Raw genomic sequence first — 18301 nt, forward strand, 5'->3', positions numbered from 1 at the left:
AACTTTCACTTAGTAAACTTTCCTTTTAGTTTCTCTTTACAGTCTCTTTAAAACACAGGTGAAAGCTTGTACCAGAAAGAAGAAAAACACGAGTCGTGCATATAAGAATTTTGCCAAAAATACCATTATACTTGGTATTTGTGCCACATTTTGATTTTCAATAAACACTGAATTTCTAAAATTTCAAAATATTTAAAAAATCTTTTGAATTTAATTTTAATTTAATAATTTAAAACATTAAGTTTAAAGATTACTTTTCAGGTTAAAATTGTTAAATATGTCTCTCAAAACCTTTCAAACACAGGAAGAATATAATGAAAATAAAAATTGCCCATATACTCATCACATCAATAGAGAGGGTTACTGTTATCACCATACTAATTTTAAAGTTAAGAAAGCAAAGGTGAGTAAGGAATAAAAAGAAGGAAGGAACATGAGCTTTTAGATTTTCTTCTCAAACCTTTAAAAAAAAAAAGGACTCTATGGAAATTAACCCACAGAATTTTTGAAAGGAATGACAGATATACTGTATTCCTAATAACACTTATACTGCCAGGAATACCACTGCTGTTTCTGAACATCACAGTGTTTCAATGATCAATAAGCTTTACAGAGCTCTGGATTCCATATCACAGAGGACATATAGATATATATCGATATATATCGATATCGATCTATATATGAAATGCTTCATGAAATTGTGTGTCATCCTTGTGCAGGGGCCATGCTAACCTTCTCTGAATCTTTCCAATTTTAGCATATGTGCTGCTGAAGTGAGCACTTAAAATATTTTACAAAAGTACTATACATTACCAAAAACTCTTGCAAAATAGAGAAAAGGGGGAAATTACACCAAACTCTACCTCTTTAACAAAACCCTATCAATACTTTAGTATACTTCTTTCCAGCCTTTTGTCCCATTCTCACTTTTACAATTTTATTTATTTACTTTTTTGTTTGTTTGGACTTAACATTGTAATAGAAAGGAAACAATTATTATAAGACCACCCACACCATTGCTCCACTCTGATTTTTTTCTCTCTCTCTCCATATATATATTATATTAACCTTTGCTTATTATCTTCAGGTGTCTAGGGCTTTTACAGCATGTTGGATAAGGAGAAATGGCTTTGATATCAGTTAGCTTAGGTTTGAATACCGGCTGTATGAACTCTGTGAACTAGGGAAAATTACTAAGCAACTTTGTCTCAATTTTCTTCTCTGTCTCTGAGGATAGCACTCTACCTACTCCTCAGGTTCTGTGAGCACGAAAAGAGATAATGTGTATAAAATGAGCAACATAGTGACAGGCTCATGGTAAGTGCTCAATATATAGAAACTATTTTTCTACTTAAAATTATATCATAATTATTTCATATTTCTACATAATCTTTATAACTGTCATCTTTATGACTAGATTACTATCTAGTCTGTAATGCAAATACCAGTCACTATGACTATGACTAATTCACTTCTGTTTGACAGGTTAGTTCCAGTTTGGGGCCATAGATAACACTGTAATGTACTTTTTCATATAATACCTATTTCATTTTAGTCTATGGATTTCCTTTAAGAAAATCCTTGGAATGGTATTTTTGGGTAAAAGTATGAATCTTGACATGAATCTTGCTATATATCCAAGCACTATTTTTTTTTTTTGAGTTCATTTTTTTAAAACTTAAGAGTAATCTAAGCAAGTATAGAGTTTTGTACGTTTCTTTTTTTCTCAGTGTTATGGCAAAGCTTTTTAAAAAATTATATATTTATATTTACAATGAACCTCTCCACGTCTATAACTTTTTCTATATTTTTTGACTATTTTCTCAGGTTAGAGTAGATTTACATACTGCAGAATTCCTCAAACAAATGGTATGACAAACTGTAAGACCTCTGTTCTGTAGACAAATCACCTTCCAAAAAAAATTGTACTGATTTATATGACCACTAACAACTTATGAGACTATCAATTTAACGTGTTCTGGAGCATTATGCATTATAATTTTAAAAACCTTTTGCCAATGTAATGATTTAAAAGGCCCACTTAAGTTTTGTTTTAATTTAAATTTTAAATGACCTGTAAGTTGAGCCTTTCATTTTTTGAATTTTAAAGCAAGGAGAACTGAGACACTGGCATGTTGCCTGATTTGACCAGCAGCCTGACTATATTCCACTTCAATCTGCACAACACAAAATTTCAGGCATCAGTTGCTTCCTCTGTACTTCTTGCAGCTGTTCTGCTTTAAAATGGAATTCTATTTTTATAGAACAAACAGAAATGAGCAGAAAACATGCTGCTGTCTTTGAGTTTGCTTCTCCTAAGTGGAGCCTGCTTTTGAGAATACACAGTTATAGACAAGATGCAGCTGATGACCACCATAAGCATCCTTACAGAAAAAATTTCTTATGGGCATCACCAAGGTCTTACCTTAAAGGTCCAGAAAACTGATTTTGTCAGTACACTCAGAATCAGACTAAAAAACTGGATCATGCTAACCAAATTCCTAGGACTTTTCTATAATAAGAAATACTATTAATGTGCAGATCAGAAATTGCTTCAGAACATTCTATTCCCATAGAGAATCTATATGAAAAGTCAAATTATAATCAGTTTGCTCAGTAACCAGAGAATCAGGATGGGGTAGGAAGGGGGGACGGTGGCTGGGATGATTTTAATGGCTGATGTCATCAAGCTATGTGAATCGGATGCATCCATCACCACTGGAGGGATAGACCAGACAGGTGGTAGCAATGCATGTGCTGGAGGGACAGGGACCCCTTTCCGCTGGATGTGCTTGGGATTCACCATCACACTTTTCCACACTGGCCTCTCTTTCCTAGACTCCATGCATTTGCCTTCAATTCAATTCCACAGTATTTGTTAAGTATCTTCTATGTGCCAATATTGTATTGGGTTCTGGGACTACATAAATGAATAAAAATCCAGTTCCTGTTCCTAAGCACGATGCAGGCTTTTGAAGAAAACCAAACACATATGTAATTACAAAATACCATATGATGAGAGCTTGACTGTGTTACAGGTCTAGGATCATGGCTGGCTTGCAGAATCTTAAGATCTTGCTCTGCTATGTGACATGAGCAATTTGTTTAATTTCACTGGGCTTTAGTTTGCTTGCGGGTAAAATAGAGACATTGTCTCTATTTCATTGAATTGTGAATTTTAAATGAGGTGATATGTGTAAAGCAAATAGAACAATGTCTGACACATGGTTTGAAAGTTATCTATAATGATAAACAATTAACCTCATGATGGCCACTGGCACTATGACACCGTTAATCTAATGTTTCAAGCTCAACACAAGGAGGAACATATAGTCCAAACCCTTCCCAGCATTTTAACACATCTAAATCCCATATAGGTAGGAAGTATATCATCAGAAAAGGCAGGATGATCAAGTTTTGAAAATGTGATGTTTTGGAAGTATTTTTCCTCAAAGGTCTTATATGATAGTAATACTTTTCTTAGAATAGGCTTCTGATGTCTTATGCTATACATTCCAGGAAAAGCCCACAGATACATTTGGGCACTTCCAACATCTCAGCACAAAGGACATCACTAGGATTCTTATGCATCTGTCCCAACATCTAGCAGACACCAGGGTTACATTCATCTTTGTCTTCCCAGTATAGTGGTGAACTCCTTGAAGATAAAGACCATGATTTAGCCATCTTAAATCCCCAGAGCCTTGTGGATAGTAAGAGCTCATCAATTGTTGACTGATTAAATAAATGGCTTTGATAGTGGACATTGATGTTTCCTCTCCAGCAGCCATTCCTAATTTGGGGACCTATTGCATTCCCCACTTTCAGTTCATATGTACTGAGTGGAGCTCCAGACTTAAGACATCACTCACATATTCTTTTTTGTCCTTCCAGTGACTGGTTTAGGAGAGGGCATATGACATAAACTTATCCAGAGTTAATATTTGACTTTGCTGTGAATGCTGGAAAAAATGGCTTTTTTTTTCTTGTGGATTTGAACATGGAAGGTTTAGTAACTACTGCAACCAACTTGCGATCATGGGGGGAGACGTCTTTTGAAAGTAGAGTCAACAAAAAGGGAAACAGTGTGAAGAGATTGTGAAAAGAACCTGGATCCTGAAGACACTGTTAGACCCCTGTGCCCAGCTGCACCTTTGGCTCTTCAGTTAACATAAGCTGACATATTCTGCTTTTTAATTTAAGCCAGTTTGCATCAGGTTTTCTTTCACTTGTAACCAAATGGTACAACTGATATAAATTCTTCTACAAAGTGCATTTAAAAATAATTTTGTCCAAAACTCATGGCCAAATCAGTTCCCAGTTGCTATTTTCTTTTCAATTAATCAAGAAATACATAATAGGCCCTTGTTACATGGTGAGATGCCACAAAGTTTAAGAAAGTTCCTTGTGCTACAGTCTAATTGGAATTCATCATCTCTGTATTTTCCTCTCTCAAGGAATACATCTCCATTACCCAGATAAGTTCTGATTCAGGAACAGGTTGTTTATTTACCTCCTGTTCTTAGTTCCAAGCCTACCTTCCTCTACTCTGCTCTGTCGGTGCTAGGGCCTTGATTCAGTAAACCTCATTTATCAGCCTTCGTTGCCAGCTGGCTTCCTGTTCAATAAATGGGAAATCCTAGGGGACTGGAATGTGGGAGGGGGAGAATTCCCTCTTATTTCCAGTTCCTGAATGTGTCTGTAGCAGCAGACAGCAGAAAGGTAGCTGTTCTCTGCAGTTCTAACATTTGGGTTTCTTTGGTATCACTTTTTGCTCTTTCTGCCTTCTAATATTTTTATAACCAATTCCTTATATTAAGTACACCCTATTTTCCTTATTGAGCCCTGGCTGATACAGTATTTGATACTAGGAGTGGTCCTAGGAAACAGACTTTCAAACCAGGATTCTGGATTGATTCACTTTGAACTCAGAGCTGAGCTCTTCACCAATGGAAAATGGGAAGTGGTAATTTATGGCATGTAATGGCTTCATGATTTATTAAATTATCTTCTATTCTTCCCAGGTTTGAGTGCCACTGGGAGGCTGGCTTTTGGAGATCAGTAACTGCTGTGTGTGATCATTATGGCTGTGAAGATGATTGTAAGGAATGTAAGGTGAGACGGCTACTTCTGACTGTGCTATGGTGCTTGCAGGAAGAAAATAACAAGTGCAGATCTTTCAGCTCAAATCATCTTCAGAGCATCAGAGGGCTCCTAAGCTTGCCCCTAAGAGTATCTCTTATTCCCTCTACATAAAGGACAGACATGTCTAAAAAAATCAGACCCAAACTAAGCATCCACAGACTGGCCAAATCTCACATGTCAAAGTTTAGGCAGTAATTTGGAAGGGATAGGACTGTGAGAGTAGGAATGGAAACATTTGAGTGGTCTTGGATGAAGCTGAGAATCTTGAATCACCCATGTATCCCTGAGCTTCCCTTGATAGTGGAATAAGCCTCTCATTTCCTATTTGATGATACTAGCCTTCCTTTGCTTGAAAACCTGTAATGACCATATATGAGGCAGTTGTCTTGCATGGAGATCCCTATTCATTTTAAACTCTTTTGCTCCCGACTCTCATAGCCTTCAGTCTTTTATCTAGAGTCAGATCCCAGCATATTCAGGGGGAGAAGGGCAGAGTCTTGTTCAGGAGGAAAAAGCTTATACTCCAAAAGAATAACATGATTTGGTTAAATTTATATCAGAAGAAACCTATCTAATATAACAGAGGATGGATTCTAAGGTATCAGACCAAGGAGAACAGAATATAACATTGGGTTGGGGCCAAATTTATGTAGCCCTGATATAATACACTTTCTATAGATTTTTGGACTTAATGCTATGGTAAATCGTTACAACAATAGCCCCCAGAGAATCATGCCACTCTGTATATCATGCCCTCATGTAACCCCTTCCACACTGACTTTTTGGCATGGCTGTTTGACTTGTTTTGACTTGTTTTGAGACATTAGCAAATGTGATGCAAACAGAAACCTGAAAAGCCCTTGCATGTTGGGACTTGCCTCTTTTTTCCTGTTTTGAACCAGCTTCCATGTTGAAGAAACCTCGACTAACCTGCTGGAGACGCATGGCCCAATTAACCAGCACCAACTCCAAGACATGTAAGGCCAGCTCAGACAAGCATCCTCCAGCCAATATGTCAAACTGCCAGACTGACTGCAAACGCATGAGTGAGCCCAGCTGACAACATGTAAAGAAGAAGTGCCCCAGCTGAGCCCAGCCCAAATTGCTAACCCACAAAATCATAAAAGCATAAGTGATAAAAATAAGCCACTAAGTTTTGTTATACAGCAAAAGCTAGGTGAAACAAATGTATGAATTTGAGAAGATGGGAGTGGCTGTGTTTGCTTGGTTGGCTGGCTGAAACCTGTGATCAGCAATATATTCAATGATGTTGACTTGATAGAATTTCTCTGGAATAATGTTCAGGAAGGATTCTAAAGGCTTAGGGAGATAGGAATAATGGAGTAATTTATCATGTGTAACCTGAGTGTCTTTCCTCATCTTGAGAGGGTCCAAGGAATGTTTCCTTCACTAAAGCACTGAGAAATGCATTAGTGAGGGAGCCCCAGCAGGTAGCTGTTTTCTGTAGGCTGAGGTTAATGCTGGGTAATGCTGCCCTTGAGATGGGCTTCCTGATTTCAGTGGAGATGATGGGATCCCAGAGTGGCAATCAGAATTTTTTACTCACAGGAATCTTTGGTGGGGGGTGGCTAAGACATAGGTGGCTGAACTACCAAAGCACTACTTGATCTATATGGTAGAAATCTGACTTGAATTATTACAACTGAGAATCATAGCTTCTTCCCCAATTCCCAGACCCTACCAGTTCACAGATCTGAAGCTCCTGGATGAAGAGGAGAATTGGACCCCTTAAGAAAGGACTGTGCAACAATGCCGCAAATAATTGCCATAGATCTTCCTCCAAGCCATCCCCAAAGGAATGTAAAGTCATTTACTAAGGTGTCTGTGCATTGGGGGAAATGGAAATACCCAAGCTTCTCAGGAATTCCAAAACACTGCTCTGAAATGACACTAATTCGTAGGAACCCCAAATACCACTGTGATCCAGGGGTCAAAATAGGGGTTTAGAGTGATCAGGTGATAAGTGGAGTTTGGGCCCAGTTCCAGTTCATCATAGATCTGTAACCCATGCAGCCATTAAAAATGATAATTAGGAAGACTAGTCAGCAACATAGCTGCGAACTTATACACAGTGACAAATTTGAAAAAAAGGACAGAAAATGACATGCTAACAACGATAGCCAAAATTATGTACATGTCTGGAAGAAGAGCAAATGCTAACAACAAAAATGAAAATACTTGTGCTTGGATGATGAGATCATAGGTGATTTTTGTTTGTTTGATCTTTCTCAATTCCTCAAACTCTCCCAAATGCTATTTTTGCTTTCTTTGTAAAAGGTACTTTTTCAAAAAAGACTTAGAACTCATCTAGCTCTTTTGTTTTGAGGATTGCCATCATATATTTTTCAGCCAATCATAGTAAGGTCATAATAAGTAAGAATGTTAAGTGTAGCCATATTCTCTAATATTATAATCAGTCTCAGAGCCAATCATGCATGAGGCATCTATCACATACAAGATGCTGCAGGAATGACAAAATCTCACTCTCTCCTTGCTCTCCAGGAGCTTATAGTCTAAGGGGAAGATATAAAATGTGCTTAAGTCCTCATGATTCAAAACTGAAAATGGTAACTGCTTTAGAGAGGGACAAAGAAAACACTGCTCTGCCCAAAGTAAAGAGAGCTCATATTCAACTGGAGAAAAACAGAAAATATTCACTGGCAGAGCTGGCATCTGACGGATGGATAGGGTTTTGCAAGGGAGAATTGAGGTCCCAGAAAGGAGATGTTCTAGGTGAAGGGGACAGCACAAGGCATACTGGAGGACTGGTGAGCCCTTTGACTTAGCTGGAGAATTCGGCATGTACAGAAGAGCCTGGGGACACAAAACCCCTTGGCTGGAAATCCTTGGAGCATAACTCACTTCTCCCCTAGGGCTAGGATTCAGGAGAAATATTCTGCAGACAGATTAGCTTAATAGTGTCAGGACACTGCCCGTTTGGCAAGAAATAGTGGCTGGTACATCAGGGATTACCGATGATACTTGTTATTTAACAGGTATTTACCATGTGCTGTATAAGCTAAGTGCCTGATAAAGGAAGATGTTAACTACCTTTCTTATATTACAGCTGGCCCCTCATATCCACAGGTTCCACATCTAGGAAGTCAACCAACTGAGGACTGAAAATATTAGAAAAAAAAATTGAAGGAAGTTCCAAAAAGCAGAACTTGAATTTGCCGTGTACCAGCAACTATTACATAGCATTTACTTTGTATTTACAGCTATTCACTTAAGCATTTACATTCGCTGGGTATTATAAGTAGTCTGGAGATGATTTAAAATATATGGGAGGATGTGTATAGGTTATACAAAAATACGGCACTATTTTATATAAGGGACTTGAACATCCACAGACTTGGTATCTGAGGGGGTCCTGGAGCCAATCCCCTGCAGATACCAAGGGATGACTGTATTCATCTTTTAGATAAGGAAACTGATGGTTAGAGAGATCAAATGATACATGCAAAGTTGTATAATTCATATATAGTTGAGTTGGGGTTGGAATCTCTGATGTCAGAGCCTCTCCTCCACCCACCCTCCTGTAGTGCCTCTTTGGAAAAAGTAAGAGTGAAATTAATCCTAGGCCAGCAAAAAAAGACCACATGGTGTATGTAACCAGTAAAATCCCACCTTAAAGTCCCATCGGGTAGGAAATCAGGACACATGGTGGGGTATAATGAATATGGTTTCATTGCCCTAGCTCTATCGCTTCCAAACGAAACAGGCAGCCTTAACCAAATTTCTTAAACTCTCTGTGCCTCAGTTTCCTTATCTTTAAAATGGAGACATAAATAGTGCCTTTTTCAGAGGGTTTTGAGAGAACGCATTCCAATGATATGTATAAAACGCTAAACAATATCGGGCATATAGTAAGTACTTGGTAAATGTTAGACGTTATGACTGTAGGCTGTAGTGTAGAACGTTCCTCCCACTAGGACACAATGCCTAATGGTCTTCCTCCCCAAAGAACCCTGAATTTCGGGATATTGGAGGTAGGGAGCCCTGGCCCTATTTGGTATTTTAGAAAATAGCCCCAATATAGGACTAAAGATGGTGGTATTTTGACAGAAACCATTATGCCACCGGGTTCCTAATAGAGTTAAATATTACCACCCAAGGATGCAGCATGCCAACCACATACCTGTGGGGAGGCGGGGCACAGCATGGAGAGACTTGCTTCTTCAGGGAGAAGGCCTTGTCTGCCTGCTCTGATCTCTGCAGCCTTAGGAGGTGTTGCTTCTCCAGCAGGGACCCCAGACCAAAACATGGGACCCTGCCTTCTGAAAAGGGCATCTGAGTGTGCCTCAAAGGCTTTTAAACCTATGGGAGCCAACTGGCCTGATGGAACATTAAACCTACTGACCTGGATGGGCCCTGAGGAAACCACTTAGCCAAAAGTAGAACATCAGAACACGCTGAAGAATAAACAATTGAGTTTTATTCTTCAGCGGCATTCTTTGACGTGTATAGAAGAAACTGAGATGTTACATTATTTGTGTGTTACTCACTTTCACACCCCTTCATTCCCATAAACCTAAAATTATTCTTAGTCTGTACACCAGTTAAAGAGTTTGCTTCAGGCCCACTCATCCATCTGTTATGCTTGATAATGTTTACATTCGGATAGTTTAGGGGTCAACTAATGTCCTGAGCTTTGTGGTCCCAGCACAAAGACCAAATTTAACATGATTAGCTTGATGTCACCATGTCCAGTTACCCTCCTCCTTGACACACCCATAATGGGATCTCACAGGATTTCTAGTGCTGACCATCAAAGGCCTCAGCTAGTGAGTATCACCGTATCACAGACCTAGAACCTGAGCCACTGAAAGGTTAAGTTTAAAGTCATATAGAGGGCTAGGAAAGGAGACTTAGTCTGGGGCTTTGACCATCATGGCTACTCATCTGAAATCTTTGCAGAAATAGCATATTAGCATGCCAAAATTTAAAATGTGTATCATTGGCTTCTGAGGTTAAGGAGACAGAATTTTTTGAAGGACGGATGTAGTTAAAAAAAAAAAAAGCACCATTCAATATGGTGCCATTACAGGTTAAAACCAACGCTTTGTGATTCAGACCTCACAAATAATACTCAATGGCTTTTTCCCACAATTTGTAGTTGACCACTCTGTGTACTTAAATGCTTAAATACTTCATTAGAACAACTCAGATGCTTTCAAGATTCCTGTAAGCCATAAAACATGTCAATTATGGCTTGACTTTGTATAAAGCCCTATCTGTGAGCTCGCCAGCTCAATAGGCTTGTCCAGTATCCAGAGGAAACTACAGATAAAAGTAACTCTACTGGCAATCTGTCCACTTCTGTAACTGGAAATTTCCACTGGTCTCTGCTTCTCGAAATCACTTTGGAAACTTAGGGGGAAATAATTCCTTTTGTTTTGAAGCAACAAAGAGCCTGAGGACACTCACTGGGGTCCAGCATCCAGTGTGGTCTTTTTCTAAACTGCAGTAGTGTGTGCTTGGAGCCACGGGCTGCAGGAGTGAGAGCCCGGATCAGTGGAGAGGTGGCTGCCTGACTTCCGTAAGTACACCTTGGCAGGTGCTGCCTAGTCTTGCTGCAGTCTCCAGATTAAAGTGCTGGCTCACACAAAGGCATTTGAAAAGGGCACACAACAAGCTCTGCAGGCCAAGGGATTCTTGTTCAGAGTCTAGAAGTTTCTTGAGGATGTCCCATCAGGTCACTCCAGCTCATCAGGCCACAGATTCAAATCTGGGGAGAAAAGTCCACAAATAGGAAAATCGTTTTTCTGACCAGAAAATACATAACCTCTCAAAATCAGATTGGAGTGAGAAAACTGGAGTTAGAAAAAAACACTCAAAAGGCAGCATGGCTTAAATCTTTCTTTCCACCCCCTCGACCATTGCCCTAGTCTAAATCTTCAGCCTTTCTCTCCAGACCTGTGGCAAGAGGCTTCTCTCTTCCGTACTCTGGGCTGTAGTCAGCTCAGCAATACTGGAGCAAAGTTCTTGGGGCTTCCCTATTCAGACCTTTTAGAATTCCGATTGTGCCAGATATTTCTGTTTGTTCCTGCAGATGCTCTCTCCACCCTGCTCTGTCCTGTTCATACTCCAGGATTGCATCACTGGCCTTTCTTCCCTCTGGTTTCCATTCCCTCAGTTCAGGGGAGAAAGGAGATTGCATCGGGGATAGGAGGGTGAGGTTGGAGTATCTCTTCCTCAGCCACCTTCTGGACAGTTTGCAGGTCAGTTTTATTCCTCCGTTAAAGCCCACAGCTCCAGTGGGCAGCCCTTTCCCATTGCTGTTCTCACCAGTGTTCTGGTAACTGCTCCCTCCCCTTTCCCCTTCAGGCTGAGGCTCAGTCACTGGTGCCTGCTCTTGCTAGTCTCAGGATGCCCAGTATCCCTCACTGGTTTCCCCTCATCCTGCTCATGTCTTTGTAAAGGTAAAAACTTGTAAACTTGCCTCAGTTACCCACCCTGTATGTACCCTCTGCCTCCTGCTGAGACCTGACCAAGGCACCCACGCCTGGTGAGTAAAATCTAATCTCCTTTGCCCAGAATTCATGGCTCACGATATGGCCCCCAACAATCTTTCCCCTTATCCCACACCTGGCTCTTTTTTTTTTTTTTTTAATTTTTATTTTATTTATTTATTTATTTATGGCTGTGTTGGGTCTTCGTTTCTGTGCGAGGGCTTTCTCTAGTTGCGGCAAGTGGGGGCCACTCTTCATCGCGGTGCACGGGCCTCTCATTATCGCGGCCTCCCTTGTTGCGGAGCACAGGCTCCAGACGCGCAGGCTCAGTAATTGTGGCTCACGGGCCTAGTTGCTCCGCGGCACATGGGATCTTCCCAGACCAGGGCTCGAACCCGTGTCCCCTGCATTGGCAGGTAGATTCTCAACCACTGCACCACCAGGGAAGCCCCTACACCTGGCTCTTGCCAAATGAGGATCACATGCCTTTTCCTTCAGATGCCTCATGTCTTCTGGTCTCTCTGCCTTCCCTCCCATGTCCCCTCTATCTAGAATAGTCTGCTATTTCTGTTTCTGCCTGGCTCAAATGTCACCTCCTCCATGAAACCTTTCCTCCTCCCTGATTATCCCCAGACTAAAGTGGTATTTTTCCCCCTGTCTCTGAACTTTTGTGCATTATGTGTACCTCTTGAAAGCCATAGAGAACCATAAAAAACACAAAGACTTCTCACACCATTAAAAATCTATGAGCACCGGTGAGTGAGGCTATTCCTGATGCCTCCAGCCCCTCCTCCCTCCCTGGGACAGCTGTGCTCTGTGTGGAAAGGAAGCATGATGTGGGGTGGGCATTTCTGGGGATTCTGTGGCTAGATAAATAAGGTGGGCTTCAGAATAAAGTGATCATAGAAGATCACTTCTACTACATGATTTTCCAAATATGTTCCAAGAAGCACAAGGTACCTTAGAAGTCTTTGCAGGGACCTATGGAAGGGTCTTTATATCCTCTACCCCAATTCTGCCACTGTTTTAATCTGCTTTTGTGAGATAATAGAAAATATATATATTGGTCTCTGCCCCCGATTCCTGGCACAGAGTTCCTAAAACCTTTGTAATTTCCTAAGTGATAAGAGCACTAAGAGCATCTTTTCTTCTAATATTTGGTCCTGGTTCCTGATACAGAGCTCCTAAATCCCTTGGACTTTCCTGGGTGGTAGCAATGTCTTTTGGTCTAGTGAGGTGACTCTTGGTGGGCTGCTGGTCACCACAAAGACTAAGCCATAATTAGAAGTTTGGAATTTTCAGCCCCACCCCCTATTCTGCAGAGAGGGCAGAGGGGCTAAAAATGGAGTTAATGATTCATCATGCCATTAAAAATCCCCAAAGAAAGGGTTTTGAAGAGTTTCTGGATTGGTGAACATGTGGAGGGGCTGGGAGAGTGGCACATGGAGAGAGCATGGAAGCCGTGTGTGCCCCTTCCCAAGTACTTTGCCCTACACATTTCTTCCACCTGGATGTTCATCTGTATGCTTTATCATATCCTTTTGTAATGAACTGGTAAACCTAAGTAAACTATTTTCCTGAGCTCTGTGAACGGCTCTAGCAAATTAGTTGAACCCAAGGAGAAGGGCGTGAGAATCTCAGATTTATAGCTGATTGGTCAGAAGTACAGGTGACAACCTGAATTCATGATTGGCATCTGAAGTAGGGTGGGAGCAGTCTTGTGGGACAGAGCCCTGAACCTGTGGGATCTCAAGCTATCGCCAGGTAGGTAGTGTCAGAATTAAGTTAAATTGTAGGACACTCACCTGGTGAGGCAGAGAATTGCTTGGTGTGGGGAAAACCTCCACACATCTGGTGTCAGATGTGTTTGAGTGTGATAGTAGTGTGAGAGTAAAGGAGGAACATAGGAAGATGACTCAAACTTTTCCTACTCAGTGTATATAGGTTTTCTTTCTAATATCTCCTTTTTAAAGGCTTATAAAAAAAGATTGGGAACCACTGGAGTAGGAAGGGGGAAAGGAGACACATCCATGGTGCCATGACGGAATGCCAAGGTTGTGGTCAGTTCTCAGGTGGAAGTTCTTAGGGGGAAGACAAGAGACTCAAGTAAAACAACAAAATAAAACAAAATGTAGAGATTGGATCAATTACTAGGGGGTATACAGAAAGCTGGCCTCTTTTATTTTAATTTTAACCCAAACTATGGCAATGAGAACAGTTTTTTGAGTACCTCATCTCCAATACTTCATTGTAAGACTCTTGGATGACTCATGTGCTTAATTCATCCTTATAATTCTCACATGGCCTACCTGACACAGAGTCTTTCAAATAGCAGACACAATACATGTTTTAGAGTGAACGAATGAATGAATAAATAAATAGTGTTATACTGGGGATCACAAGATCTTTTATTTATTTATTTTTTGTTATTATTTCATCAAGAAAGTCACTTAACATCCCTTAGCCCCAGTCTCACCATCTCTAAAGTGGAGAAGTCAGGCTACATGGTCTGGAAGCTCTAAGAAAGCATGGTTTGATGACTAGAATAACTCTTTTTTTTTTTCTTTTTAAAGGAAGCATGATACATATCTATGGTATCAGAATCCACTCCTCAAGTTATACTGCTTGACAGTTTGGTTGCCTGCATAATAGCAAGAAGTCATGGGCCTGAACAGCATCACAAGTGAGTAAAGTTAGCTGCAAGAAGAACTTCCACAAATGGAAAGGGCAGTGTGCTACAGACGAGGACTCAGGAAGCCTGAACTCTGACTCCAGTTCCATCACTAAGTTATAAGATGACCTTGTGCAAATCACCTCATCTCTTACATTCTTGGAGCATGTATCCATCCCTTCTAGCTTGGCTGGGCAAAGAATCTCTGAAAGGAAACAAAGACATTGGTGTGTGTCCCTGAAAGGGGGGTATAGCATTTCTCTCCCTCAAGTTGATGAGGACCCAGTGAACAGCCCTGTATAATGCATGTGACTACTGAGAGGTGAGTGCCGGATGGTTAAAAGGGCTTCAGAAAGCATCTTTCTTTATCTAACAGGCACCCCTGGGTACTTAAAAGTGATACTGGGATATTTAAAAATGTATTAAAGTACAAAGAAAATTCAGGAAACATAAAAGAAGAAAACAATACAAGTTTCCAGAACATAAAGACAATGATCATGGACATTTTAATGTTTTTACTTAACCTTTTTGGGAGAAAGGGGGTGTGGTGGGTATATTTAAAACATTTTTTAAATAGAGCATTAATTATACGGTGAGTATATTTTTATACCTTACTTTTTTTTTAATATAGAAAGCATTTTTCTGTATTATTATTTCTCAGAAATAGGATGTTAAATGGTAACATATGGTCTATTGTTTCCCTGTTGTATCAGTCAGGATAGACTAAATTATGCTGCAGGAACAAACAACTCTTAAATCTCAATATAATAAACAAAGATTTATTCTTGCTCACGCTCCATGTCCACTGAGGGTCAGCAGGGGGCCCTGTTATTTGTAGTTACTCAGAAACCCAGGCTGATGTAGCAATCACTACCTTGAATGTTGCAGATGGAAAAAGAAAATATGGCAAGGCACACACTACCTATTATATCTTCTACCCCAAAGTAAAAAAGATCACTTTTGCTTACATTTAGTTGACCAAAGCAAGTCACATGACCACACTTAACTACTAATCAATCGCAGAGAAGTGCAATCCTAGTATGTACACAAGAGCAAGAGATAAAAGTCTTGCCAGAAGTATGTGCAACACGCACCCCAATGTTCACAGCAACACTATTTGCAATAGCCAAGACATGGAAGCAACCTAAGTGTCCATCAATAGATGAATGGATTAAAAAGATGTGGTATGTGTGGATGTATATATATATATACACACACACACACAATGGACTATTACTCAGCCATAAAAAGAATGAAATATTGTCATTTGCAGCAACATGGGTGGACCTAGAGATTACTTTACTTAGTGAAGTAAGTCAGACAAAGACAAATATCATATTATATCACTTATATGTGGAATCTAAAAAGAATAATACAAAAGAACTTATTTACAAAACAGAAACAGACTCACAGACATAGAAAACAACCTTTGGTTACCAAAGGGGCAGGAGGGAGGGATAAATTAGGAGTACAGGATTAACAGATACACACTACTATGTATAAAATAGATAAACAACAAGCATTTACTGTATAGCACAGGGAACTATATTCAATATCTTGTAATAACCTATAATGGAAAAGAATCTGAAAAAGTATATATATCTGTATTACTGAATCACTTTGCTGTACAACTGAAACTAACACAATAATATAAATCAACTATACTTAAATAAAAATAGATTAAAATTAAAATTTAAAAAATGAAGTATGTCCAAAGGACATGCTCAGAGCAAGTCCCAAGACTTCATCTCCTGAGGTGATGCTGAGTAAGAACGTGAGGACCCAGGATGGCTCCTGGAAAGCCTGGAACCTAACACTGTCCCCACAGGGTGGTTTTGGGGGTGAGGCAGAGCTGGGGTGACAGAGAATGCGTGTGGGAGAGTGACAGCCCCGAGCTGGCTGGGCCTAAGCACTTCCCGGTGGGCTCTGTCTTCAGACTTCATGAAGCTGAGGTAAGAGTGGGGGTGGCCTTAGGTCGCTTATTACAGGAAAAAGTACATCAAGGTGGGAGGAGGTGCAAAGCCTGGAAGAGCCTCTAGGTCAGGGGTCAGCAAACTTTTTCTGTAAAGGGCCAGATTATAAAAAATTTAAACTTTATGGGCTATACGGTCTCTGTGGCAATTACTCAACTCTGCCATCAGAAGCAGAGGAAGGGGTGTGAAATTTGGGGGGGTGGTGACAATATGAAAACAATGAGCATGGTTAAGTTTCAATAAAAATTCAATAAAAATTTTGTTTATAAAAACAAGAGGGGGGCTTCCCTGGTGGCGCAGTGGTTGAGAGTCTGCCTGCCAATGCAGGGGACGCGGGTTCGAGCCCTGGTCTGGGAAGATCCCACATGCCGCGGAGCAACTCGGCCCGTGAGCCACAATAACTGAGCCTGCGCATCTGGAGCCTGTGCTCCGCAACAAGAGAGGCCGCGATGGTGAGAGGCCCGCGCATCGCGATGAAGAGTGGCCCCCGCTTGCCACAACTAGAGAAAGCCCTCACACAGAAACGAAGACCCAACAAAGCCATACATACATACATACATACATACATAAGAAGAATGTAAGCAGACAAGAATAGCATTAAAAAAATAGAAAATTAAAAAAAAAATCAAAAAAAAAAAAAAACAAGAGGGGATTTGACCCCCTGGCTATAGTTTACCTACCTTTTTTTTGTTGATACATACCAGTGGATAGTAGAGTGTTAATTGTGGTTGATTCTCATTAATAGGTGCCTACTAAAAGTACTACAGATGTTCTAGAAATGATGATAAGTTATTCTTTTTTGAGCTGGCAAACTCAGCTAAAACAGGAGTTTTTAGTAGTGAGCCAAATTTGGTCAAAATCAGTCACCTTCTTTAAATTTGTAACAGAATAAACTAAAAGAAGTACTGACAAATGGACAATAAAACAAACACCAAATACCCAATAGTTTCATTAACAGTAATATCTCACTTCATTGCATTGACTAAGTAGACATAAAATATGTACACTTGGAAGCAGCCAGAAAATAATGCTGTGACCATGTGCTTAAGAGTAGTATAGGGCTTCCCTGGTGGCGCAATGGTTGAGAATCTGCCTGCCAATGCAGGGGACACAGGTTCAGGCCCTGGTCTGGGAAGATCCCACATGCCGCGGAGCAACTAGGCCCGTGAGCCACAACTACTGAGCCTGCGCGTCTGGAGCCTGTGCTCCGCAACAAGAGAGGCCGCGACAGTGAGAGGCCCGCGCACCGCGATGGAGAGTGGCCCCCGCTTGCCACAAGTAGAGAAAGCCCTTGCACAGAAAAGGAAGACCCAACACAGCCAAAAAAAAAAAAAAAAAAAAAGAGTAGTATAGACTGTGTGTACAATGCAGAGGGAAAAAGAAAGATGGGTGAGTTGGGGGAGAGAGTCTTACAGATTAAGAAAGGGAGTACAGTGTAGTGTATAGGCGTGGGCTCTGGACTGGGATACATGGGTCCATTTACTGGACCTTGTATTTACTAGCCATATGGCCTTGCACAAGTATCTCCTCATCTCTAAGACTGGAGATGGCGGGGGGAAGTATATACCTCATAGGGCTACTGTGAGGATTAAATGTTAGTACCTCTAAAGTGTTTAGAACAGTGGTCTGGCATTATAACAATAATAATGCTAATTATTATTCTATATTAAGATAGATCCTGCAAGAAGTTTGAATTTGGGTCAGCAAGAAGGAATGGGGAGGGCATTCCAGGCAGAAGATACAACATGAGCAAAGGCACAGAGGTAGGAATGAGCTTGGCATGGGAACAGGAGAGAGAGAAGGATGCCCTGAAAAGCCATGCAAAGGAGTTTGGATCTAGTCTAGAGACAGGAGACTGGCATGATGATGAAAACAGTGTGGGGGGAATCGGACCTCACAGAGTGTGCCGGCTCCACTCAAGGGGACTTTCCAAAGCTATCTATACATTTTAAAATTTCTCATTGGGTGTTGGTAAGGAAACAAGATATTAGATAAGTCAAATCTATTTCATGTAATCTCTTCATTTTACTGAGAAG

At 40.6% G+C, this 18301-nt stretch overlaps 1 protein-coding gene and 1 non-coding gene across 2 annotated transcripts in view; both read right to left on the reverse strand.

Annotated features, from left to right (window-relative positions):
• Nucleotides 1–674: 674 nt before the first annotated feature.
• Nucleotides 675–781, reverse strand: LOC114237957 (U6 spliceosomal RNA). Its single transcript, XR_003623403.1, has one exon. It is a non-coding gene; the product is annotated as a U6 spliceosomal RNA (small nuclear RNA).
• Nucleotides 782–10307: 9526 nt separating this feature from the next.
• Nucleotides 10308–18301, reverse strand: part of PDCD1LG2 (programmed cell death 1 ligand 2) — a 50448-nt gene continuing 42454 nt past the window's right edge. Inside the window, exon 7 of the mRNA XM_007182300.2 lies at nucleotides 10308–10897. Within this exon, the coding sequence (XP_007182362.2) occupies nucleotides 10892–10897 (6 nt within the window). The 3' untranslated portion in view covers nucleotides 10308–10891. The remainder of the gene's footprint in view (nucleotides 10898–18301) is intronic.

The sequence above is a fragment of the Balaenoptera acutorostrata genome, chromosome 6, assembly GCF_949987535.1.
Source record: "Balaenoptera acutorostrata chromosome 6, mBalAcu1.1, whole genome shotgun sequence".
Lineage (NCBI taxonomy): Eukaryota > Metazoa > Chordata > Mammalia > Artiodactyla > Balaenopteridae > Balaenoptera > Balaenoptera acutorostrata.